The sequence below is a fragment of the Stegostoma tigrinum genome, chromosome 1, assembly GCF_030684315.1.
Source record: "Stegostoma tigrinum isolate sSteTig4 chromosome 1, sSteTig4.hap1, whole genome shotgun sequence".
Lineage (NCBI taxonomy): Eukaryota > Metazoa > Chordata > Chondrichthyes > Orectolobiformes > Stegostomatidae > Stegostoma > Stegostoma tigrinum.
In genome coordinates, this window is record NC_081354.1 from 19,814,807 (window position 1) to 19,842,124 (window position 27,318).

Consider the following 27,318-nt stretch of genomic DNA (forward strand, 5'->3'; position numbering starts at 1 on the left):
TCCTTGTGGAGTTGCTGCAGTGCATCTTGTAAATGGTGCACACTGCTGCTGCTGCTGTGCACCAGTGGTGGAAAAAGTGAATGTTTAAGATCTTGGATGGGAGCTTTGATTAAATTGATCATTTTATCTTGGATGGCATCAAGCTTCTTGAGTGGTGTTAAAGCTGTGTGTGTTCATACAGTCAAGAGTATCTCACTCATTATTTCCTCCTGATTTATGCCTTGCAGATGGTGGACAGACTTTAGGGGAGTTAGGTGCTGGGAATCTCAGAAGGAGGCCAAGATGGATTATCTGCCTGGCATTTCTGGCTGAGGGTGGTTGCAAGTGCTTCAAACTTGACTTTAGATTTCAATGCTGGGCTTCCTCACCTGGTGTCTCTTGCTTTGAATGGTTGTCTAACTGGCCACCAGGGTCTGGGAGGACTGCCAATCTTTGATCTGATTTGCTTGGTTGCTAATCAGACTGCATGCACAAGATGATTGCTTTCAGCAATAAATTTGAGTGTTCCAGAGGCCAGCAAATGCTTAGTTAGTTCTCTCTATTAAAAAGCTAATAAGTTACGAACATGTTCTTTTTGGGGTTTGCAGGGCATTTCCTTATCAAAAAGTAGAAAGTTAACATTTCAAAGTAACGAGAAGTGCTGTTGTATTCTCCACATGACCACTTGGAATATACCTTCCCCTCATCGTAACTGGACTTTTCTTTTTAATGTACTTGTAGTGTTCAGTGAAAAACTGCCGCACAGCCTTCCATGTGACTTGTGCATTTGATCGCAATTTGGAAATGAAGACCATCCTGGCGGAAAATGATGAAGTGAAGTTTAAATCTTACTGCCCGAAGCACAGCAGCAAGGAGCCCGATGAGGGAAACAAAGGCTATTCCACTGTGGAGGTACAAGAGAAACCTACTGTCATGGAAAATGCCCTGGACAGTATGGACCAGAGCCAGGAGGAAGCTCAAAGGATCAGCCTTCGCAAACAAAAACTCCAGCAGTTAGAGGACGAATTTTATAACTTTGTCAGCGTCTCCGAGGTGTCCCAGCACTTGAAGTTGCCTGAGGAACTTGTGGATTATATTTACCAGTACTGGAAGGGGAAAAGGAAGAGCAATTTCAACAAGCCCCTCTTCACTCCCAAAAAGGACGAGGAGGACAATCTGGCAAAGCAGGAACAAGATGTCTTGTTCAGACGGCTGCAGCTCTTCACGCACCTCCGGCAGGATCTAGAGAGGGTGAGTGCTGTTGCTTGGAGCTGCAATTCGGCAATTTAATATCATATCTTGGTGAAAATCTCCATTTTTTTTCCGTAGGAAAATGTTGTAATTTTGAATGCTTTTTTTAAAACTTAGGTGTTTTTATTAAGATGATTTTATTCACTGTGTCTTTGAGAAAGCAAACAAATTCTGTCATTGCAAACTGTCCTCCAGCCGGACGATGCATGTCTCTGTGATTGTTTCATCTTTGACTCTATCCCAACACTGGAACTGCCCACACTTAGAAGAGTGAGGTAGTTAATTTTCCCGTTGTTCAAGTTGATATATACTGCTACAAGGGTGTTAGTAATTCATCTAGTGTTCTGCCTAAGAACTGCCTGCGTTCATCTTAAGATAAATCGTAGAGGTTCCTGAGAAATGCAGGAGAGCTAAGGAGTGTTCAGAACGGCGAAGCTGGCTGGAACGTAATTAGTAGGGGTCCAGGGAGACATACCGCAATACGCTAGTCTTTGTTAGCCTAGGCATCAAATATAAGAACTGGGAAGTAATATTGAAACTGTAAGGAAATATGAATAAGAGTAGTGAGGGTACTGCTGTAGTTATTGCAGTACGGATGATGAGGTTGCACGAGAGAGGGTACAGAGGCTATCTGTGAGGTTATTGCAAAACTTCATTGATGAGGAAAGGTTGGATAGTCTAAGATGGTCGTTTTTGGAACAAACGAGGCTGAAAAGAGACCTAGGTATTTAAAATTATGAATACTGAAATTATTTGAAGAAGTAGTGGCTAGGTTTTTGAAACTTCGCAGAGTTGAGGGCTCCCCGAATGAGGGTTTGAGGCCTGGGGTAGATCGGCCATGATCTTGTAGAAAGATGGGGCAGGCTTTGAGGACCAGGTGACCTGCTCCTGTTACTTTTTCTAATATCCTTATGAGGGGTATAATGGGAAGAAAGGTCCTATTCCCTTGCTTGAGGAGTACGTAACTGGAGCGCATGAATTTCGGGTGAAAAGTAGAATGTTCAGAGGGAATTCAAGGGGAAAATGCTTCACTGAGAAAGGGGTGGGATCTGGAACTCATTGCCTGAAAGCATGGTAGAGGCAGAAATTGCCATAATATTTTTCATGTACTCTGAGATACACTCAATGTACAGTATGGTGCAAGCCCAGGCACACAGGACTGGAAAGTAGGATTTGGCTAGGTGCTATTTCTTGGTTGTCATGGAAATGAAGGGCCAAATGTCCTCCTTCCATGCTGTAAATTTCCAAAATATATTAGTTGAGCTGTCCAGCACAATACAAGCAGTTTCACAGACCTCACACAGTAATACACTATTTTTCCCTCGTCAGAGTACATGATATTTTAGCAAGCAGGTAAAAAATTCAAACCTTGTGTTTTCGTTTGAACGTTGACCGCAAGACGATGTAAAGTTGCTGTTGCTCTGAAGCCACATTGTTTGCAACAGTTTGTCTGGTGATAACCATCTCTGCTGATTTAAGTCTTGCTCTGAGCCTCCAAAGTACAATAGTCCGATGTAGAGCAGGATTTATCATTTTCTTGCCTTGATTTAATGGCATATCCTGCCCCAAGCGGAACTAACTTATTTCTGTTAAGTTGTCACGCAGGATTTTGTCATTCCCATTGAGCAGCACAGGAAATTCTTGCAACTTCTGAGTCAGCAAGTTAGAGCTCACTTACAATCTCCTTATTTGAGCTGCAAATGCAGTTGGTGTCACTTGAGCTGAGGGTACTCTGTTGGAATTAGGAGGGGGTAAACAGTATGCAACCTGTATACAGTCCAGCCCTTACTGTGGGAGGAACACCTGGAGTAAAGTGTTCCTGCGTATTCTTGTGCACGTGGATACCTGTAGGGTTGGAGAACTTGTTGGTGAAAGAATGTATTTTTTAATATCGGCCGTGGCCTTGGTGCTACGCTCTGAGCCAACCAATGACATGCAAGACATATTTCTTTACTGATACACGTGTGATCAGGTAAGTTCTGCTTATGTATTTTCACCGCTTATTCTTTGCCTTATTTGAAGTTTAGCCTGGGCAGAATTGCTTCCATAATGCCAATGTTCCTTTGGCGGGCTTTCTGATGGTGGCCAGGCCTGGCTGTCTGCTGTACATGGGGCCGTCCACAAGAGTATGGAGAAATGTCGAGTAGTCAACTACGATCGTGCTGAATGGGAAGGCAGGGTCAAAGGGGCGAATGGCCTAATGTTGTTCCTTGTTGGTATATGCGTATTCTTCTTTCCTTTTCACTGTGAGTCACTGTAGTCTGCACTCAACATGACCCAGCTCAGACTGGGAAGGAATAAGGTGAATTCAGAGCTGTGTCCATTACTGCTCCATACCGCAACCCTTGCCAAGCCTCAGAGCATGTTCTGGATTGTTTTAAAGTTACATTTTTGTTGAACTTTTCATGAACATAAATGGCATGAGACTCATACATGCGTAAAATTTGGCATAATTGCTTTGCCGCATGAGTTATATGATGCATAATTTTGCAAAGAATTCTAAATTCATCCAACTGTTTGCTTTGTTTCTTTAAAAGCTACATTTGATGAAAAGCTCACTTTTTCTATTTTTGTTCTTTCACCTCCCTCATAACTTTGAGAGCCCTTGTTTAGTAGCTTGCCAAGTCAGGCTAACAAAACGGATGTTACAATGCAAAGTGTTTTGATTAAAATTGGCGTTGATTACATTTTACTTAAAATGACACATTTCTGTTTTCTAAGAATGTGTTTCAGCAGTAAACATGTTTCCTTGGAACAAAACCACAGCCAATTAACTGTAGAAAATAAAAATAGAGACAATGAACAGACAAAAATATTACAGTTTGTACACTGAAATAATGTAAACAATCTTTTGAGTGCAGGGGAATATTTTAACCTGAATGTAAACATACCCTTTGCCTCTCCAGCAGATTTAAAGTAGAGGTTAATTTTCCAATTAGGTACATCTTTTTTAGTGAGAATTCTGTAATGGGAATCACCATGGCACCTTTTGGTTTTGGAATATGAAGACATACATTGGTGTATAAGTAGCTTTATTCTAGATACACACCTACATAGCCTAGAATAAGATGGGCATCAAGTATGAACTATTGCGGCCTCCTTTATAGTGCATTGGTTCAGTTGCAAACCCTGAATCTCTGTGACGCAATTATAGATGGGGACTTGGAAAGTTAGCATCAAATTCTCTTTGTGCTGTTTCTCTGAGTATGGGGGAGTTTGGAAGTTTTCAAATTAAAAACACCTGTGAAATTCCAGACCTGGATTTCCAAACTATGTCCCAGAAAGCCTCAAACTTTGTTCCAGTTCCCTCCTGAATTTCACTGACTGGAACAGCAACACTCAGTGGATTAAGCAAGGGGGAAACCACACAGGATTCCTGCTTCTCATTGCCATCCCATAGCCCCTGCTGGAATTATCATAGGTCATAGAATCCCTACTGTGCGGAAACAGGCCATTTGGCTCAACAAGCCCACACCGCCCCTCTGAAGAGTATCCCGCCCAGACCCATTAACCTACCCCTGATTTCACATGACTCTGGATTTGAACCTGGGTCCCTGGCACTGTGAGGCAACAGTGCTAACCACTGAGCCACCATGCCGCCCCATGTTTGTCTTTGAAACAGCGCAGATTATTTTTTTGCCTTGGTTGTGATGTCCTCTTCTACAGTGTTCACTGGTCAGAATCATGCATAGATAATTGCCGCTTGGGTGAAGCATTGGATATTGTCTGCTGCCTTTGGAAATGTTCCTCATTTGGGAGTTAACAGAGGCACAGCTAATATTGACATTTTTCATGCTAGTAATAATTACAGAGCCTCACTATTACAACTAGCCCTTAGAATTCCGCAGGAAGCGTTAGAGCAAATCTTATCATGAAGAATTGGATGTTCAGGTTACAGCCGTTTATTTAATGGGCAGGACAGCACAAAAAAAACTTCCTTCCAGCTTTTGTCAGTTTCTCTATCAATCACATTTAGAATTGCTCAGAGAATTCTGCCGCTAATTCTCCCTCAATCAATATGAGCTAGTCATTTGCTGTTTGTGGGTTCTTGTGTGCAGAGTTAACTGCATCGCTTGCTATATAGGGCTAAGAAAAGGCCGTTCAGCTCACACACACCCCATCTCCCTAGGGCTGTTCTGTTATCCAGTAAAGTCATGGCTAACTCCCTTAACCAGTTTTTACTTCATAACCTTTGGCTGTCAAGAAACAATTAATTTCAATTGTAAAATTATAGACTGATACAGCATCAACTGCTGTTTGAGAATTCCAATGACTGCTGCTTGCATGTGGCAGTATTTACTGATTTTATTCTCAAAGGATCTGCCTCTAACTTGTTTGACTGTGTTGACTGGCCCTGTATTCCCAACTGGGTTAACATCCCACAACTAGTGAAAATAGTTTCCCCAGTCTATCCTATCTGTGTACCTCTTTAATATCTTAAAAAATTTTGGTCAAACCTCTGCTTAAACTTGTACATTTCCAAGAAATACAGAATACTAAAATATTCAGTACTGAAGAGGAGTCACACTGGACTCGAAATGTTAACTCTGTTTCTCTCTCGACAAGTGCTGCCTGACCCGCTGAGTTTCTCCAGCAGTTTCTATGTTTGTTTAATAGTGTGTTAGTTTGTGTTATTACTCCTCTGAACAGCCCCAGGTATCAATCTAGCCAGAGATACTTAACGCTACAGTCTTAAAATCGTTGTAGCAAATTCTTTATTCGGTCCATGATGTCTCCACTGCCTTTGCCACACGTGATGTCTTTTCTTATTGAACTGGTTTAATTCTTAATCATTAGGGCTACTCCTGCCTGCCTAAAATGTTTCCTGTCTAGCTTGTAGTAAATGGAGCTTGAAGCATGGTCTGTCAGTTATTATTGAGGCTGTAGCAGTTAGGTCTTTGCATCATATCAAATTCTTTTACTCTCAAATGTTTGTTCCAATAAATCGAATGTTTGAGTTGTATTTCAGCTCGCATATTTGCATCGTTCTTCTTCAGTTGTCTAACTTGTGCCTCTTCATCTTCACCTGAAAGTTGGAGAAGGAGTCATTGATCTGAAACTGTAGGTTGTATTTCATGGGCTTCTCAAGATTAATTACCTATTCCTCATGAAAAGGGGACGCATTCAGGGGCATTATACAGAGATGTGTCTCTATCAGTGACTTGCTAATGAGAAATAAATCAGAGTCACAACCGTTGTAACTGTAAAAAAATCTATAGGGAGAACTCAAAAGTTTCTGAGCTTCATATCCTCATTTGCTTTCCCATTTTGACCACCTAGAAATGTGAGCTAAACTAAGCCCTTTAATTCAACCCAGTAACTGTTGAAGCAGCTCTTTGTGAATATTAGATTTAATTTTTATGTATGTTAATAAATATTTCATATTTTTGTCTTGTACATCTACATGTGTATTGCTTTACTTATGTATTTATTTTCAAATATATTTATGAATCTATTAATTTATTAAACTAGCTCAGGGTTTACAAGTTGTTGACAGAATCATCTGCAAACAATGCACAATAATCACCTAGCTGTGCTGGTTGTCGATGTGCACATTTCTTGTGGGTTACAGAATGTGGACCACTGCTTGATGTATTCTACAAAAGCCTGAAGTACTTCTCTGTCTTGGCTAACCTGTTCTGCTCTTGTGGTTTTGGTTTACACAATCAGCTGGAAGTGTGTCTTATCTCTTAACAAGCTTTGAATTATTTTTAATAAATCTATCGTTGGCTGAAGCTGCCAGTTATATCCCTAATGTTCTGTCAAGTTCAGCATCAGAGTTTTGTGGCTGTAAGCTAATTTACACTGATCTTCTAATCTTGCAGTGGAACTGCTGAACATATACAGAATGGGACAGAGATTTTCTCCCCTGTGTGGGCATGTTTTGTGAAGGCAATACGGGCATTCAGAGTTTGGGGGATCAGGAGGGAGTTTGCCAATCATCTGTAACATTTGTTTTGACCTATGTCATTTTATATTAGCTTTTCACTTGTCAAAATATTCTCCTCAGTACATTATAGGAAAGATTTAAAATCTTTCAGTATAGCTGCTTTACATATAACACAGTGTTCTGGTGCACTTTAATTTTAGTGGAGTCTTTTTTTTTCCCTGCTGCACAATCAAGGGTAATCAAAGCATTCATTTCAATGGTAAATAAGGTCATTCCAGCACAACTAGATAATTATTGTGCATAGTTTACAGATGATTCTGTCAACATCTACTACTGCCTTCTGTTTAAGTGCGAAATGTGTTTTTATGCTGATGATGATCAGTTACTGATTTTTAAAATGGCCCAAGATTTGTTGCTGACACTATAGACGGTTTTGGTGTGTATTTCCACATAACCAGAAATAGCTTCACTACAGTTAGCAATGTTCTATTTTTAATCTGTGCCATAAATATAGAATTATGATCAGCAAAGGATGAATTACAAAAAGTTAGATTCACAGTCTGTTCCAGGGATTCACATGGTATGAGAGTGAGATTGGATTACAACTCTGACCTTGCTGTTTTCTATCATATATAGTTATGAAAAAAATGCTAAGTTGCGCATTTAATTTGTTAAAATTGCCCAGTGTATTTCTATAAATCTTTGGGATGTAAGGCTTATTTAGGGGAAGAGATGGGAGTAGTGTTGGGATAAATGAGTGGTACCTATCTCACTAAATTATGCAGCCTTAGGGAATTATATTGCATTGAATGAATGATGTTGTATAGGTGGTACCTTATATAGAATGCAAATTTGATCAGTCATCCCCAGTATGTTACTCATGAGTAATGCTTTGTGATTTTGAACACAAATGCAGTGTTTCTCTCACTGCATGTTCTGCTGTTTCTGTCTCTTGCTGCCTCTCCATCCCAACTGTGCACTGTATGTGATACATCCTGATTACAGCTTGCTGTTTCCTCAGTGAATTGACTCAATTATCACACATTCACGAATCTGATTACTAGGCTGTATTTGGAATAAGGTGCTCACTAACATGCCCTGTTACTTACAAAGCTTACCTCCACATATATGCAAATTCTTAAAGATTTATGATGTGCTCTGCCAGATCCTCATTGTTCCTTATTCCTTATTGAATTAAGTTAATTTGTGTTAATGTTTTTGATGCTGATTTTAATCCTATCAGAATACATCTGTTAAACACAGGATTTCACAGTCAGTTCCATGTTCTGGGTTGCAGAATTTAACAAAAGAGTTTTCAAGCTAAGAATATTGGAATTGAAATGTAATTAATTCTCATCTCCACCTATGATTTTAATTTGTGCTAATACTTTTTCTTGAGTGACTATTTAATTTTACTCAAATTGCCCATTTCTTTTAGTGTGCTTAAAAATTGCTTATTTAGGAGTTATTACAAAATGTTAATTATTTCAACCTTATCTCTGACCTCAGAGGGTTAAAAATGGTAGCATTAGACCTTTAGATTACTGGAACCAGCCATTCCATACAGAGAAGCAATGTAATTGAATACTTTACAACAAATGCTAAGTTAGTGAATGAAGTGAACAAGGGACATGACTGCACTGAGTGTGATGGACAAATTCCCAGTCCTAACGGTTTACCTGCTGATTTTGGGCAATGAGCTGTACATATCTGCTAACTAGGGCACTTGCTCAGATTCCTTTCCGATCTATACCTGAGATCAGGTGTTTCTCTACTCATTTCTTTATGGCTTTACTTTACTTCCAACCTGTTGGCTTTTACTTCTGTGCAGTATTGAATGTACAGTATTTATAACATTGTATTGTAATAAAACCTAATAAAAGTGGGTGTATTCTTTTATATAGTACACATTGTGTGGTTAATCTTATTTTCTGATTGTACTAATAGCCTCTCTGACAACACCTTTTACACTGGCTGGTACTGTGCAGTTGTGGTGCCTGGTGCCTGTTAATGTGGCCTTTTTTCTGTGCTCTTTGGTTGTTTGTACTGGATGTGTGGGCGGACATCTCCTTACAATCAGATCTAACACACTCCTTTGTTGAAGTAAGATTTAAGTGGTGTTGCAGCCAGGAAGTTGCTTGTCTTGTCTCTTGGTGAGATTGGGTAATGAGCAGCTGACAGGTACTCTTATTTTCTGCATTTGCGTGCAGTTGCGTTTCCTCCGTCTAACTTTGAACACTCATTATGTTTCTTCTGGCCTCCTCAGGTAAGTATTAAGATTTCCAGTGGTAAGTTAAATAGAGTCAGCAGCAGTATACCCTGTAATTGACAAAAAAATTATTGTTCTACCAAGGCTTTAAAACCACGAAGCATAACCTTTTTTGAGCCATATTTAACTCTGGCATGAAATGAATGGGACAGGGCAGGGGTTTTGTTAAAGAGATGCAAGGGGACGATGCAGAAGAACTTTTTCTACACTGGACATGGTACTGAATTGAAATTTGCAACCCAGTAGAATGATGAGGCGGAGGTGATCAATGATTTCAAAAGAAGATTCGGCGGACGCTTAAGGGAAAAAAAAAATTTGCATGTCGATGGGGGATAGTGTAGAGCAGTGAGATTGACCGGATTGCTGTACAGGGAGCCAGCATGGATTCAGAGGGCTGAAAGGCCCCCTACGATGTCAAAAGGGCTGTGAGACTGTGACAATAACTGTGCCTGTTTGTCCGAGGTTTATTTCGATGCTATTGGAAGTTTGAAGCCTGATGTGTGAGGGGCACATTCAGGCCTGTCACAGAGTACGTTTGCTTGCTCCCATAATCTACAGCTCCCTACTGGCAGGCTGCCCATAAATATTTCAGATTGAGATGCTTGCTGTAAAGAGGCCAGCCTGCTGGTGTTGGGGAGGGAGGGAGGTGACTTGGGGGAACACACATGTCACTTTGCGGCAAGGGTCAATCTCAAATTTGACAGGAGACTGTGAATGTTGGGAATCTGATATCAAAACAGGAAACTGTTCTGATCAAGCCAAAATGTTAACCTATCTTTCTCTTTCAGATGCTGACTGAGCTCCTGTGCATTCCAGCAATTTCTGTTTTCCCTTTAGGTAGATCTAGTGCTAAGTTATGAGTGACATTATTTGTTTTTGTTGTTTTGAAGAAGGTCATGCAGGTAAGTTTTGGTTTTCTTCTTCTTGTATCAGGATAGCAGCACCTACAGTAAGGTGTTGCAGCTCTGGTACTTTAAGGTGTAGAATGGCCTGTTGTGTGTAAACTAAATTGTCTGTAAAGTCTGATGTAACATGACTTGTGATATATTTTCACCAGGTTCGAAACCTTACTTACATGGTGACCCGGAGAGAGAAGATTAAGAGATCGATTTGTCGAGTCCAAGAGCAAATATTCCACCACCAGATGAAACTTCTTGAGGAAGAGTGTATTTCTGGTGAGCACAAGCCATTAGTTTCTCTGAATCATTCATTACACTTTTCTTTTATTCTCTCCTCTGCCTGTTTTTGTCAAATGAGTACTAAAGCGCAAGCTGTATTTCTTACGGTCAATTAGAATGGATGGCTTGGGGGTTAATAGTCAGGGCTGGGCACAGGGATCAGATATGTTTCGGGAACGCATTTGGAGTGGGGGCCCAAAGCAGCTGTATCCCATGCTGGACATTTGACCTCTTGGAACCATTAAAGAGGCTGTGAAATGAACCCCCTCCTTCCTAAATACATAACGTAACCCTAGATTTTGTAAATTCTGTCTGTGTTTGCCAAACACTTTGGGTATCATGCTTTAAGGTCACCAAAGGATGGAAAAGCGCCAAACACAGATTTAACGGTCCTGTGTCACCTGGTTACAGTCTGGTGGAAGGTGGTTTAAAAATAATCTTTTCATTCCCACATTTGTCTTTCCCAAGTTCTTAATGGCTGTGGTAAGCAATGCTTGCTTTTGAATTTGACGTTGCCTCCCCTTTAATTTTGATTTTCTGTGGCCACAGTTGAGGTGTTTTGTAGTGGCTGAAGGAGAATGAGAATTTGCTGAGGCAGAATATTAAATTTCTATGTGTGTTCTCTCCTGAAACTGCTGTTTCAAGTTTACAAATGGAATGCATCCTGAAGCCAGGGTTTAGTGCCCACTTTCTGTCTTCACTAATAGTTTTAACCCAACCAGCGACTGCTGCCCTCAACTGGTAGAAAGTCATAACATTCCACATCACAACAGTCGCAATTTACTCATAAAGTTGACCACATCGTATAGTACCCTAGCTGGCAAGTAAAGCAATGTAATGGATCTAAAATTAAATCCTTGTCAGTGGAGAAGATTAGATTCCTGCATGGTTACCAGTTTATGTTTTGATGTGAACAAAATGTGTAAGTTAAGATCCAAAATGCTGTTTGGTTGAAAATGATTAGCTGTGGATTACAACTTCCTGGGACGAGCAGTGTTGTGCTTGGTCTCGGCAGGCAAGCGTTGCAGCCGCTGATATTGTAGTTATTTTATTCAACCAGTTTGGGTGTGCTGTGACACACCATTAGGGCAGCTGGAACCTGAACCCTGTTCCTGTGGCTATGAGGAAGGGCTGTCACTACTGCACCACAAGACCTCTTGTACCAGTATTGTGCTCTGTGATGTAAAGGATGTAGTACCTCTGGTGCCCAGGCCTCAACATTTCACTGGTTTTTGATGGTAGGCTTTGGACACTGAAGCAAAGCATTTGGTTATCCAGTCGAGATTGAAAGCCTGGTAGTACACTGTAAAAAGGGCATGTCACGTTTGGAAGCCATAGTACCTTCCAAGCAAACCGGACTTGTCCCTCCATTAAAATATCTCACGATAAGCATAGGTGCTGTTTGGAATAGGGTAACTGTCTTCCAGTTGTGCAGTCCTGAAAGGATAAAGGGGAAGAAAAAACAGATGTGCTGTTGTAATTCTGAACGTTTATGGTCTTAGCATACTGCTTTAAGCTTTGGTGTTGCTGAGTTACGTGAGTGAGTTGCTCCACATGATGGGATGTGCATGTGCGTGTGTGTGTGTGTGTGTGTGTGTGTGTTTCAGTCCGTCCGCTCAAGTTGCTGCCGATGGTTTAGAAGTCTGTGAAGCATGGTTCGTTATCTTTCAGCAGTACATGGCAAGCCTCATTCCCTGTTTATCAGATTGGAAATTTTCACTCCCTGTTTAGACTGCAGTCACAACGCAAAAATCACAATGCCTTTTGCTCAGGTGTGGGAATGTAACTGAGGAATGAATGATGCAGGGCTTGCATCCCGACACAGAGTGGAGTGTTCATTGGAGGCATTCTGGTTGTGGAGCCAGCCAAAGCCGGACGTTGCCTCTTTTCAGGAAGGGCCTTTGCAGTAGGTGTCCATTGGGTGGGTGGAGGTGTGTCAGCAGCAAGGGCAGAGGTGCAGCTTTTTGCAGGCTTCCCCTCCCTGATGCCACGTTCTGTCGGTCAGTCAGCCTTTGAATATGCCTCAGACTGTGCTTCCTCCAAGCAAGCACCCCGTCAGCATTGGGTTAAATACCAGCCATGGGGAGTTTGCATTAATTATCTAAACAAGTGCCTCAGTTGGCAGTGCAGGCCATCTATAAGTGGTCTGTGCAAGCATCTATAAGCATTGCTGCCACAGGCTTGATTGGGAGGTTTAAGTTGGGATCCCACTGCACATATTCTTGGCTGATTGAAGAGGGCATTGAATTCTGCCCACTATGGGCTCACACTGATGTTGTGATTGTTTTGTTTATCTTTTATCTTGAGTTAGTGCTCCATTTAATACTTGCAGTTATATTAATGAGTGACAGCTTGTGTATTGACTACATATCATTGATTGCTTTTGCCCTTTGTGCTTTTATATAATTGTTCCTTCTTCATGTGGGATTTCCCGAAATGTAGTGCAGTATGAGATGTGAAGTCCTAAACGTCTTTATGGTTTTTTATGTGATTAGAACAAAGAATGGTCTGGTTATGAATTTTGGATAAATACGTTTATTTCAGGACTCCCATGTTTTGACTTGGTGTCAAGATCATTGAGTACAGCTTTGTTTGTAATTTTGTTGAAAGCATTGTTGGACTGAATCTGTTGCTGTGGTGAAGGCAAGGCTTATGTACACAGCATTAAGCAGTTCCCACAAACTGAGTGGATAAACTCTGTTTATACGTTGAGGCTATGGTAACTGTGTATAGACATGTTGTCTGCTGCTGACTCAGTTTGTTCGCAGAGATTTTAAAAAACTCAAACAAGCCACCACAGATTATACATGTTCAATTTGTCGGGCTGCAAAATTCAGCTCTGACGTGCCCTGTAATTGGCATTATCTGTGCCAGTCTGGCTCTGATGGCACATGTGGCATGCCAACTCTTTTCTGGCTGCATCAATGTTATTTTGATGAAGGCATCAGCACATGTGAGGGAGCACCCTCTCAGAGAGTTGTGTAAAATCTGCAGATTGTAATGTCAATGAATGTGCAACGCATTGATGAATGTTTTAATGCCAATGCTGCTGTTTTCGGGCTCAACTTTGCAACTCCTGCAATTTCTCAAACTTCAAATAGCGTGCATTCAGCAGCAAGAGTGCTCTTTAAAATTATTTTTAGCTTAATTGTTGATTGATTTTCTACTTTATGATGTTTAATAGTAGAGTTGGATGGTTTTCAGTGCATAAATTTGTTAGTCAGGAGGGAATGATGTGGCTTGCCCTGCAAATGAAGTTTGAGATGAAAGCAGCAAATGCTAAAAGTACTTAGCAGGTCAGATATCATCTGTGGAGGGAGAACGAGCATCAAGGCAACATGAGAGTCTTTGCCCTGACTTCGAGGATTCTGTACGATCTACTTGCTCTCTGACATTGTACAGTAGTTTGCATCTCATTAGAACTTCAGCCTGAGGGGGAGAATGAGCAGATGTAACATGGCACTGGGCATGAGAGAAGGGGTAAGGAGATGGGAGGCAGTGTGAGGCAGTCAGAGTGGGGGAATAAAGGGCTCTCAACTGGAGGCTGTATCTGCTTGGAGTGTTCAGGGAGCAGCTGGCCTTCCACTTCAGTGTGGAACAGTATGTCAGACATCTAGGAAGACATCCTAACTGACTCATTGAGTGCAAATCCTGAAATAACTCCGCAGGGACCCATATCCCATCACCAAGTCATCATTTATTTACATGTGGACAGTCCTTGACCCTGCCCCAGCTCCCTTGGAGCCAGATGTCAGAGTGAACGGGATGTCTTACACTCCTCTTAACTGTCTGCCAGGGCTCCCTGATTGGACCAGATTAACAGCCCCCATCAGGGAACTCATATTCTATGAGGTCCATCTGAGCTGACCTCATTGCAATTGCTACATCGCTCCCTCTCTGAGTCAGAGGACATAGGCCTTTATTTTTTGTAGCTATTCCTGGAGTGTTTTAGCACCAGGTCGGGCTCCCCTGACTCCGCCTCTGAAACGGGCAGCATGTAACGCACAGTAGCTGGTCTCTTGTGCCCGGAGTGTCTCAGAAGTAATTATTCTCTTATTCAGGCAACAAAAGCATCGAGATGGCATCCGCTGTGCCCATCTCAAATTCTGAGATACCTTTAGCATTTGATGGAGAGGGAGAACCCACAGTTTCCTTAATACTCAGAAAAGCTGTTGGGGACCCTGGCACATTTTGTTCCCGCACCGTTTGTGAGTTTTCAGCTGTCATAGGGCCCATGTGCTTGTTCAGGACCGTCATACCTACCTGAACTTCAGGACCAGAACTGGCGTCAGCCATGCCTCTTACTCATGCAGGGCCATTCCCATGGTTCCTACACCAAACTTTGCCTCCTGAAATAAACTGTCTCTCTCTCACTTGTTCTGGCATTGACATTCACTCAGCCCTTCTTCCTACCATCCCAACCCATGCCAGGCCTGCAAAGATCAGATGTAACCTGGTGCAGGGTCTTTTCCCCATTAACAACTTTACTGGAACTATCCCTGTAGTTGCTTGAGGGGTAGTCCTATGATCAAATAGGAACCAAGATGGTTCAGTACCTAGTGAAACTGGAAGCTGCCTCTTTAAGCCTGCCTTCACAGTTTGGATTGCTGTTTCTGCCAGACCATTGGATGATGGATGGTATGGAGCTGTCCTTGTGTTGAATATCACTCGACTTCAGGAAATACTCAAGTGCCTTGCTGGTAAATGATGGCCCATTATCAGTGACTGAGACTTTTGGGAGTCAATGAATCTCAGAAGGTCCGTCTGATTTTTCTATTGTCGTCCCTGTGTTTGACGAATGAACTTTGACGTGCAGCCACTTTGAGTGAGCATCCACAATGACTAAGAACGTTGATTTCATGGAAGGCCGTGCATATTTGACATGTATCAAAGCCAAGAGTTTATCCAGCTATTCCCAAAAATATAGGGGAGCGGCTGATGGCAATTTCTGTCCTTGTTGGCGCTCTGGCCACTGCGCTGACAACGTGGCTATGTCTGCATCCAATCCTGACCACCAGACATGACTTCATGCCACCATTTGCTTTGGAGACCCCTGGTAGAGTTTAGCCAATATCTAGCGGTGCCCTTTGCGCACAGTAATCTTTCTTGCTCCCCATAATAATATGTGGTCTTCTACTGTGATCTGGTCTTTGAGTCCAAAGAAGTTCCAGTTCTGGTTGTGACTGACATTTGATTCTCCCCCATCCCTACCAGCTGTTTCAGTTCTGCTAGAACCTGATCTTTCTGCACCCAAATTCTGACATTGTCAGCTGTGACTGGAAGCATGTGCAGAAAGTCTAAAGCCATAATGGATTAATCCAGTGGCAGTGCCAGCGAAAGACAGCGTATTGCATCCACGTTGCTACTTGGCCTCCCAGACAGTGTTCCTTGTAATTATACGCACCTATTATTAGAGCCCACTGCTGAATTTGGCCTGAAGCTATAGGTGGTAGTTCCTTATCCTGTTTAAGTAGGGATTTATGGTCCGTTATTGTTACGCATTTTTGTTGGTAAAAGTATTGGTGGAACTTCCTGACTTCAAATATGACTGCCAAACCTCCCTTCTCTATCTAGGAGTATTTACAGTCTGCATCAGCCAAAGGTCTGGATGCATTGGCTATTGGACCACCGATGAGCTAATACCATCCTGCTGCTGTATGGGGAGGCATCACGTGTCAATATCAGATATTGCTTGGGATCATAGTGTGTCAACACCTGAGAGGATGATAGCTGTTTCTTCACTTCCCTGAAATCTATGGATTGGTTACGTGACCATTTCCAAGGCTGACCCTTTTGTTAAGAGTTGATGCAAAGGTGCCTGGATGGAGGCCATGATAGGTATGAACTTTGTGTTGTAGTTCACCAGCCCAAGGAAAGACCTGAGCTCTGGTATAGACACAGGATTTGGGGAACCTTTGATCATGCTCACTTTACCATCTAATGGATGTAACCCAGTCTTGTCAATTCTTTATCCCAGGTAGGTTACTTGGGATGCCTCAAACACACATTTTTCCCTTTTAAGGTGTATGCCTGCCTGGGAGAAACATTGAAGGACTGTGTCCAAGTTCTCTCAGTGCTCCTTATCGGTCTTCCCTGTTATTAGTACATACTCTGGATAAATGGCGAGCTGGAGTAGACATTGGAAAATATTGTGCGTCGACGGCAGAAAAATTGCACAGGCTGACAGTACCCTAAATGGAAGTCTCACATTTGGATAAAAACCGTTAACGAGTATAAATTGTAGCATGCTTTTGGGAATCCTCATCTAACTGCAGATGCAAGGACGTATGATTCATGTCTAGCTTCATGAAGGAGAGCCCCGTGCCAGCTTTGGGTAAGACCTCTGTGCCAGGGAATATGTATTTATTCATCTGAGAAAATAAGTTTACCATTTGTTTAAGGTCTCTACAAAGGTGAACCAGCCTTCACTATTGCTATGATGTTTGCTGCCCGTTCTGCACACTGGACTGTTTTGATGATTCCTTTGCTTTCCAGCCTACTTTACTGGTACTAGATGGGCCTGGCTGAATCATGGAATTTGCTTCCTGGTCAACATGCAAGGCGGCCTTGGATCGAGTGATAGTCCCCAGACCTTCCCGAAAATCTTTAACTAGGATTTCACTCAGCCAGCCATTTTTTAAGTAAAAGATGTTGCAAAAGTGTAGGGGAATCTCTCATCCAATTTTGCCCCATCAGGCTTATGCCCGAGTGTCTTACTACAGTCAGTGGTAACCAAACCAGGAGCTTCTCATAAGAGACTGGAACTGTACTTGTACCCTTAATCTGTTTCCTGCTATCGGTTCTCAGTCTGGCTGAGGTCATGTGCAAACTTAAGGGTTGGAGTCCATACAGAATTTTGTTAAAGATCGGTTCTACGATAACTGAAATGGCTGTGGTGGTATTGAACTCCATTAGAACTGGGTGATAACTTAATCAGATGTTTATTTTGGTTCTGATTTGGATGTTGTTTAGCAATTTAACTGCTCCAGACCAGATGTAGGTGGACTTTCCAGGTGTGCACTCTCCTGGATACTGCCCTATGAGTTCTCTTACTCACTTAAGGCTCAGTGGAACTCTTTTGCTGTCTTGAGTCCACACACTGGCAGCATCCACAATGATTGCCAGCTCAGATCCTGAAGAAAATTTTAACTGTTTAGCCGAGGCTTGGTTTTGTTGGTGTTTTGCTGTGGGGTGACCTAGAGCCCCTCTGTTGAGGATGTGGCCTGAGTGTCTCTTTGCAACTGCCTTCACTCAAGTGGTGTTCTCCAAACTCAGTTGGATCGGCAAGAGAGTCCACTTCCATCGGAATATGCTGTAACTTGTGCTGCACTTGCCACATTTTCCAACAATAAAATCAGTTGATGTGCCTATTTGAAGTCAAGTTAGGCTTCAGCCAGTGGGCCCTTTTGCATTAATCCCACACATCAGAATGTCTCTCAGCATCTCATCAAGGATTAAACCAAAATCACATGCCAGTTGTCTTAACCAAGTCTGAAATCCAGATATGGATTCCCCTGGTACTTGGATTGCGAAGTAAAACCGATCCTGTCTCAGAATTAGAGGAGGATTGGGATCATAATATTCCTTAACTAAATCTATCAACTCTTGAAATGTTTGTGTCTCGTGCCTAAGGGAAAGTTGGGCCCCTAATAACCGAAAAAGCTGTCGGTCCACAAGCTGTCAGGAGAACTACTGTTTGCTTTTCGTCTGCCCCAGTGTCGTTTTCCTGAAAAAACTATCTCATTCTTTTCACGTACTGGGCCCAGTCTTCAATGGCAGGATCGAATGATACAAATTTCCAAAATAGCAGCATGATGCTAGAAATGATAACCCCAACTCAAAGATGACTGTTGTGTCACGACTGAAATAACTCCAGAGAGGCTGATATCCCATCACCAAGTCACCCTTTATTTTCACGTGGAGAGTCCTTGACAGTGATCCAGCTCCCTCAGACCCAGCTCTCAAAGTGAACAGGATGTCTGACACCCCTGTTATTATCTGTCAGCCTAATAGGAAATTCATATTCTGAGAGGTCCACCTGGCTGACCTCATTACAGTCACTACAGATCCCATTTCTAAGCTATCTTTTCAGGTAACCGCAGTGTCAGCATCTGAGCTGCTGGCTGCCAGTGAGATAGTGAAAAACGGTTTTCTTCTTATTCGCTGTTTCAGTGCTCTTCCAGTCCTGCTCAGAGGAGGAACTTGCCTCAAACTCTTATCAATGGCCTTCCCTGCATCATAATTGGGAATGTTTGCTGATGATTGCATAAAGTTCAGCATTCGCGACTTCTCGTATGCTGATCGGACAAGGGCAACGGGTACATGGGAACGAACCACATGCACGTTCCCCTCCGATCCTCTCGGAAATATATTGCTGTTCCTTCAGTGTTGCCGGTTCAAAATCTTAGAACTCGCTCCTTTATGGCATTGTGGATCTCTGTACACCAGATGGACTGCAATAGGTCAAGAGGCAGCTCACCACCACCTTCTCATGGCAATCTAGGGATGGACAATAAATATTGACCCAGCAGCAATGTCTAAATCCCATTGTTAAATTAAAAGCAAATACTTTCTGCAAAATCTCAGAATCCGGACATAGTCCACAGGGTCTCTCAGTGTGAATAAAGCCAAAATAATATGGATACTCAAACTGGAAGCAGTAAGATCTGGATGAATGACTGACTGACAGATGATGGTAGCTCAAACCCTTTCAATGTTTGGCTCATCTTGGTCCACTCCAAAAATTTTGTGGCAGTGTTTTAGGATGATTGGTAGCATTATCTGAAGAATAAGCAGAGGCAAACAATAAGTGGATATTTGTTTATAGCAGTCATAGCATCTGAAGCTTAGGACAACACCAGAGCGTAATAAAATCCAGGCTGGTCACAGGATGTAGGGTTCAGTGAGGAAACTTATTGCTCATTCTTAATCGCACTCTCTTTGGACTCCATCAGCTTTTTGAACTGCAATAGGTTGTTTGGTAAATGTGCCTTAGATGAGTAAATTACAGGAACAGTGATTTCTTCCGAGGTCAGGATGATGCCTTACACGGAAAGGGAGTTGGAGCTGGTGGTGTTCCAGTGTACCTGCTTCCCTTTCCCTTCCAGAAGTGGGGAGTGTAGTCTGGCGAAGAAGTCTTGCTGAGTTATTGTGGTACGTCTGCATCCACGGTGTACCACTGGTGGAAGATGCAAATCTACAGAGTGCTGGATGGGGCACTGTCCGTGTGGAATCCTACCTTGCTTTTTGTCCTAGATGGCATTGAGTTTGATGTTATTGGAGTTGCACTCTCTCAGGCAAATGGGGAGCATTCCATCAGTGAGGCATTTTGTAGGAGCTGTAAAAGTTTTGAAAAGTCAGAAGCTGAGTCACTGCCTAGACTCCAACCCCCGTAGGGCTGGTCCAGCTGAGTTTGAGGTCAGTGGTAAGCCTGAAGATGTTGATGGAAAGGGGTTCAGTGATAGTAATGCATTGAATGACAAGAGGAGTTATTGGAGATGTTTATTGTCTGTCCTTGTGTTTCGTGAATGCTACTTGAAACAGCTTCACTTATTGTGTAACCATATGAGATTTGCTGTCAAGGATTACACTTGAATACGAACCTGACTATTCATGGAATCATACCCCAGCAAAGAGATCCATGAATTGAGAAAATTGCAAATTAAGTAAGATGTTGATGTTTAGAATATGCATCATGTGTTATTATTATTTAGTGAGGTGGGGAGTGATTTGACTATTGTAAAGCGCTGCTATGCCCAGTTTTAAAATGACATGGTGACCAGGCAACTTGCCTTAACTCTGATTATCCAATTGAAGAACAGATGGATAACTGTCAAGAGTGCAGAAACCCCCAGAAAAGCACTTAATGCAATCGTAGCAGATTCTAGCCTCAAGTCCCCTTCTCTGCACTATTCCTTAATACTCTCGGTATCAGTTTCTTTTAAGTAGAGACATCTCTTGCTGCTCTCCGAGGACTAGATAGCAATCAACTCTGTGACAACCAGCTTTCTTGAGCACCCTGTTTTGTCGCTGAATTAGTGTTCCGAAAACCATGGTGTCCCTCCCCCCACCATCCCATCCCCAAAATGCCCTCACTTCAATCATCACTGAGACTTCATTTTCAAACTAGTAATAAAATAATCCCTGACTTTGCTGATGGTTAACTTGTTGATTCTGGTGCTTAGCTGATCGAGATGTGCTGTTGTGAAGTGGTGCGAGTGGTGGGGAAGCAGGCACTGCTTAATTTTGAATTATATTGAGATGAAGGAGGACTAGTTACTCACCTTCAGTCCCAGAACGCTCTTTATCTGGGGGAAGGATAAAGAGGACAAAGCCTGGGTGATGTCTTCAATTTAAGAAGTAGTAAGCAGTGACAGAGCAATTTGGTTTTCATCAGGTCTCTTTCTGCGGTCTTTGAAGACTTTAAGGAATAATATTCATGACCATGGAATGATTTCTTCATATACTTGTGAGCAAATTTATTTGTAGCGTATGGTTTTTGCAGCCAAGGTTACACAGGTGATGTTTTCAAAGAATTAGAATCATTGGTCCCCTTCCACACTGTAGGGATTTTTTCAGCCCACCAGGCCCATTCTGACCCTCCAAGAAGCATTCCACCCAGACTCTATCCCTATAACCCTGCATTTCCTGTGGCAAATCCACCTTATTTACCCAGTGGGAGGAAACCGGAGCACCCAGATGAAACCCCTGCAGACACAGGGCGAACATGCAAACTCCGCACAGTCACCGGGGTGGGATTTGAACCCAGGGCCCTGGTGCTGTGAGGCTGCAGTGCTAACAGCTGTGTCGCTTAAGTTAATGTGTGTTTTATTTGGGTTTAGTGAAATCCAGGAATATACCATTGCAATGGAATAAATTAAAAACGAACAACACCAAAGAAATCAGATTAATTATCACCCATAATCTCATTGCTTGAACAATTTGATAAGTAGAAATAAAACTTTAATGTATAAGCATTTTAAACATTTATTTATCAGTACTCATTCGCTCTAGTTTTTATACAGTTACAATGAAATCAAATCATTTACAGCCCCAGGATACTTTGTTTCTGAAATTAATGGACTGAAATACTGAGGTTTACTTTTACATGAGCTATGTATATAATTACACTTGTAGGCCAAAAATCATGGCATTGATTTTAACATGAGATTAACTGTTATATTGGCATACATAGGACTTGGAACAGAATTTAAAAGGGAAAATCTTTAAGCAAAGAATTTGGTATTTGCGAATCCCTATAAATGAGTGGAGATGTGTTATGGGAATTGATTTATTCAGTTTTTGATGTACTTTTTTCTACCACTACTACTCCTGGGGAGAAGGGTTATTGTCTCAGGGCACTGATGTTGGTTCCTTCCAGCCTTTAATAATACAGGATCTGAACACCTTACTACAGTTAAGCTGGACTCAAAAGTTTCCTGCTTTTCCTGTTTCAGAATCCAAGTGCTGTACAAGATCACTTGCTTAATAACTCGAATACAGATAAGCATCTGGGGCTTAACACTTCCTCTTGATTCCATTCAGAAGGGAATTACAGACAACTGGGATTTGAACTAGTTCTTTTTTTAACCTGCCAGATTTTAAAGAAGTGTTTCTGAGATCAGTGTATAAATAGGAATATAATACGTTTACCGTACAAGAGCAAGCCATTCGGCCGTCTTGTGTTTCCTGACTGGAAGAAGTCAGCAGCACAACTGAATACCAGTTTCCACCACTAAGTCCATAGCCTGTAGATTACAGAGCTTCAAGTGCATATTTGAGTGTTTATTTCAATGATATGAATGTTTCTACCTCTTGCACTTTCAGGCAGTGAATTCCAAACCCATGGAACCCTCTGGGCTTATTCACAATGCTTCCTCTAATCCTTCTGCTGATTATTTTAAACCTGCTCCCTTGGTTATTGAACTCTTTGCTCAGGAAAACATCATCTTCCTGTTGAGTCTATATCAGCCCCTCATTATTTTATCCACTTCAGTTAAATCTTTCCTCAGTATTCACTTTGCTGTAGAAAACAGCACCAGCCTATCCAAGAGATAGCAGGAACTGCAGATGCTGGAGTCAGAGATAACATAGGGTGGAGCTGGACGAACACAGCCAGCCGGGCAACGTTAGAGGAGCAGGAAAGTTGACGTTTTGGGTCAGGACCCTTCTTCAGAAATTTCTGGTCCTGTGATGCTGCCTGGCCTGCTGTGTTCCTCCAGCTTTACGCTGTGTTGTACCAGCCTTTCCAATCTTTCCTTTATAGCTAACACTGCAGCCTCCCAGTATGAGGGACATGGGTTCTTTGGAATTCTTGCGGAAATGTAAAATGGGAAGAACTTCAAAACAGAATAAAAGTTAATTGTGAAATGTATAGTAATTTCTGGCTGATTCTGGATGGTCTGAATAGGAAGATGTCAGCATCTGTTTCTCCAGATTTCACAGGAGCTATTTGTTTGATTTATTCTGTATGCATTTTAGTGGAAACTTGAATGAGACATTCTGACTCGGCGTTAAGAGATGTGAGAATCGGAAATTTGTGAGTATGGTGCCATGTAAATTGTGTGTGTTTTGTTTGCAGGTGTGCCTTCAGCATTCCCGTCTGAAGATAGTTTATTCCTCGGTTGGCTGGCACAGTCTCATCCAGTTTCCAAAACAGGGTGTTTGCAGTGGAAGTCAAACAGGGAGCTGGAGACAGGCCAGTGCCCAGACAACCACCCAAATAAGGTCTGGCGGGAAAAGAGCTCTCACTTGAGTGGCCGAACGCAAAGCCGCACTGATTCTGCAAATCAAAGCTTGTTGAAGCAATCAAACCGATCCAGCGAGTGCAAAAATATAGTGAGCCTACACAACATCAGGAGTATTCTTCCACCCTGTGGTCGGGTTCGTACTGAGTCACGAGCTAATGGCCGAGAGAGGAATAATGGCCAGGCCGCACCTGACCACAGGAAGAAAACCGACAGCAATGGACGTAGCACAGGAAGTAAATCAGAATTGAGGGAAAGAGTGTATTCAAAGCGGGACAAATCCTACTTACCTGCAGAATTAACCCTGCGACATTCTGAGAACAAGCGGGCTTTGTGTGCACCAGTGTGTAAAATGTCCTCGGTCAGCATCCGTAGGCTATCCGGGGATGGCAGCCACTCGCACTCCAAGTGTAATGGTACCTTGGGCAAGGCAGCTTGCATTCAAACTGCTGTTCCTGCCAGTCGCCCTGCAGCCAAAGTGCCTACGACACCTACGAGCCCAGTGAAAAACTGGGGTGGGTTCAGAATCCCAAAGAAGGGAGAAAAGAAGCAGCACGAGGAGAGACCAGAGCCCTGCAGGCAGAACTCAGAATCGACAAAATATCAGCAGCTGAGAGCGCAAAGAGCCTCACCCAAAGAAAGGCTAAAGGTGAGGTTGCTGCCAGATACAGAGAATGATGGCTACAGCCCTGATGCTGAGATGAGTGACTCGGAGACAGAGTCACCAGATAATTGCAAGCCACAGCGGCTAAATTCAAGCACTGCAATGGTGAGCCGAAGATATGGGACAGATATTATTCGAAGAAGCATTCTGGCCTCTTGATCCAGAGAAGAGAGGCAGCAAAGTACCTTCACTGCCTGTATCCACCTCCAGTCCTGAAAATGTTCTGATGAAATGCCTTGTTGTCATTTTATATTTCTTCAGATTAATTATTTGAAACCCACAGATGTTTCCTGTCAAGGAATGTTTGTCATTGAGCGCAGTTGTATTTAAGTTGAATGCTACAGTTTTGTAGTCTACAATCTGCCCTATACTTTATGCAAACCTTCAGGTAGCCTTTCCACTTGGTATACTCCATCAGAAAAATAACCAAACTGTATAAAGAACTCAAAAATCAAAAGTGTAGACACTAAATTAAAAAGCCTAAAAATCTAAATTTAAAAAAGTCATGTTTGCTAGGTATCATACCAGTTAAGTCAGTTAACAGTCAACATTTTTGACTTACTTTTTAAAAGCATGTTTTTTTTTAAAAAAATGAAAAAAACACCTTCTAATATGACAGGTTGTATAATCGGTTGACAGGACTTTCTCCAGCACTTCGGACTAACTAATGATTATGAAACAAAAACAGCAAATTTTAAATTTCTCAGTGGGACAAATTGCGGTTTGTTTCTCAAATTCTCAAAACTCGGCATACACTGGTGGTAGATTTCTACACGTGAGCATGCCAGAGTTCCTTGCTTTCAGGGTCTACAGCTGGTCTGTAAACATAGTCAGACAGAAGCGCAGTAAGTTAAGCATGGAAACAATGAGAGGTTGAAATATAGAGCAGCTGCAGAAAGGAAGGAATTCCTTGTAGTCTGTGAATGCTGGCACTGATACAGTAAACGAACAGAGATGGCTGGCCAAGTATACTGGCATCTTCACAAAAGTGGAGAGTTGCTGCAGGGAATTTTGATAACTTTCTGCATTGTTGCTGTATGACTGGAGTGAAAGCATTTGCTAAGTGTGCAATAATTCATCAGACTATGCGAGCCATAACATTGCTAAAAAAAAAGCAGTTTGTTTATCCCACGCATCCATTACTTTTATTTCAGATTGTTCCCTTAGATTCTACTGTCTCATTCCATATGTTTGGATTTAGTTACTTACAGATTATTGGAGCTGTTGGGAAGGGGTGACAGAGGAAACTGTAAATGTTTCAGGATTTAGTTTACCCCATTGCTTATTTTCTTTGGGATCTTGGAACTTTACCATTTCCAATTCAGCAGTTTTATTTCACCCGCCTACAATTCTGCACTGGTTCTCTGTATAAACTACATTGCACCATTTGTATTCTTTGTCAAACAGACAAGCTAAGGAGGGTGCAGCGTTAGCGCTAAAAGAAGAGGAATTATTTTCAGTAGTATTTTTCACATTGTCACAATTGTAATCTAATTGTTGTTTAAGTAACCTTGACATTCCTTCTTGAGGCTAAGTACTGTTGAGGCTTAACCGGGGTTACTCTTACTAAGAGAAGAATTCAGTCATGTCTGGATGGCATCAGGGATTTGGGAGAAAATGTAAGGGTTTGGTTCTTCCTAACCGAAGACTGGCTGTGTTTCTGTTGTCCAATAAATGTAAAAGTATTTGACTCAGTAACTTTTAAAAAATGTTAAATGGCCATTTTAAGTAAGTTGTGCAAAACGTGTTTGAAATTTCAAGTCTTCAGACTCTGATAAATTTGTTGGAAAAGATCTTAAGCAAGTTTTAAAATTTTCCAGAAATTTTACTATGTAAAGTGTTGCATGTACTGTACTGAATTTATTTACTGCTCATTGGTTGTAATGCAGTAGAAAATATTTCAAGTAGACACTATCAATATTGAATAAGTATATTTAATTTTATTAAGTGGCCTTTTCTAATCTTTATTCAGTGCAATAGCTTTGTATTAATTTTTGTAAAAAAAAAATTGTCAAAAGGAGGTATTTCACTTACATGTTTGACATGGAGTATTTATGCATCTCAGATCTGCAGCTTTTTTGAAAGTTTGCAGCATCTTAGTCCTTAGTGTTTAACATGGAGGTATCCTCACATTGTGTTGTACAGAAAGGAACAGTCACTAATTCTACACCTTGCTAAGTTTTACACCTGTAATAAATATTTTTTGGGTAGAAATAGACAGTGGATTAATAGTTTGAGTCCAATGGTTTGTTTAAAGAACCATAACTTAGACTGACAGTTTCATGTTAATGCTTTATTTCGCCCAGTTGTGCTTAGTTGATGTCAAGATCATTCTTAAATTATGATTTGGTATTTTATATGTACTTTAGTTTAACATTAGGCTAGTTGAGCTACTGTGTAGTTGCTACTGGCATGCATATCTATAGTTTTAAACAAAAGTGATGTAAAGGGACAATTTTCACACATTCTGCGTCCAATTGTTCCGTACAGACCTGCTGAACAAACTTTGCAGTGTGGTGTTGTACAGAGGAGTTCTTTCACCATGTGCCTAGCAAAGTTTAACTGGTGTCCATTTAGTTAATAAAGAGCATGGAAATAAAAGCAGAAATAAAATTTATACAGAGATGACTATTTTAAATTACCTGACTCTTTGCTGTATTTATTTTTCTTGTAAACTATTTATAAAGTACTTTTGAAGGAGAAAATTCTGTTCTGTGAATGTTGAAAACATTTAGATGAATTGTGCCTTTTTTGTGTTTGATCTTGTTGAGTTTACTCAAGTAGTATGACCATGGTACATTGCTCTGTCAAATGTTTCTCAGAATTAAATCCCACCTGGAATCAACAGGGGCACTAGCCTTTATTGTGGGCCTGTATTGGGGAAAGAAAAGCGACTGCAACGTTGTCTTCCTTAATGCATCTGGGACTTTTCATAGATAATGAGATGTTTTAATTAAATTTTAATGATAACAATAAACCTATTCCTTACCTTTTAAATACAGTGTTATTAGAAAATACATGAAGTCATGGGATGTTGAATATGTCGAATTTTTTTTTTACTTATCTTTAAAAGATGGTTCACATAGCCAGCCAATGACAAAACCAAATGGGATTTGTCTTCTAGCTAAGTTACATAACAGAAATGTTGTTTTTCCTCACTCAAAGTCTGCTCATTGTCATTATCCCTCTTTAGCTGCATCCGCTTTTCTAAGATGAAATCTTGCAAGCTGCCAGTTCCTGCATACCAAACCCTACTTTCCACCGAACTGAAGCACTAAGCTACTCCAGAACACTTGTACCATTCTGTGCCATGCGATAAATGTATATGCTTGTTTTCTTGC

General features: G+C 41.5%; 1 protein-coding gene across 2 annotated transcripts in view; it reads left to right on the forward strand.

Moving 5' to 3' along the window:
- The window catches only part of jade1 (jade family PHD finger 1), a 121,927-nt gene extending 94,609 nt beyond the window's left edge, over nucleotides 1–27,318 (forward strand). For both annotated transcript variants that reach the window (XM_048538044.2, XM_048538036.2), the window contains exons 9-11: nucleotides 721–1,230; nucleotides 10,447–10,564; nucleotides 23,148–27,318. In XM_048538044.2, the coding sequence (XP_048394001.1) occupies nucleotides 721–1,230; nucleotides 10,447–10,564; nucleotides 23,148–24,136 (1,617 nt within the window). In that variant the 3' untranslated portion in view covers nucleotides 24,137–27,318. The remainder of the gene's footprint in view (nucleotides 1–720; nucleotides 1,231–10,446; nucleotides 10,565–23,147) is intronic.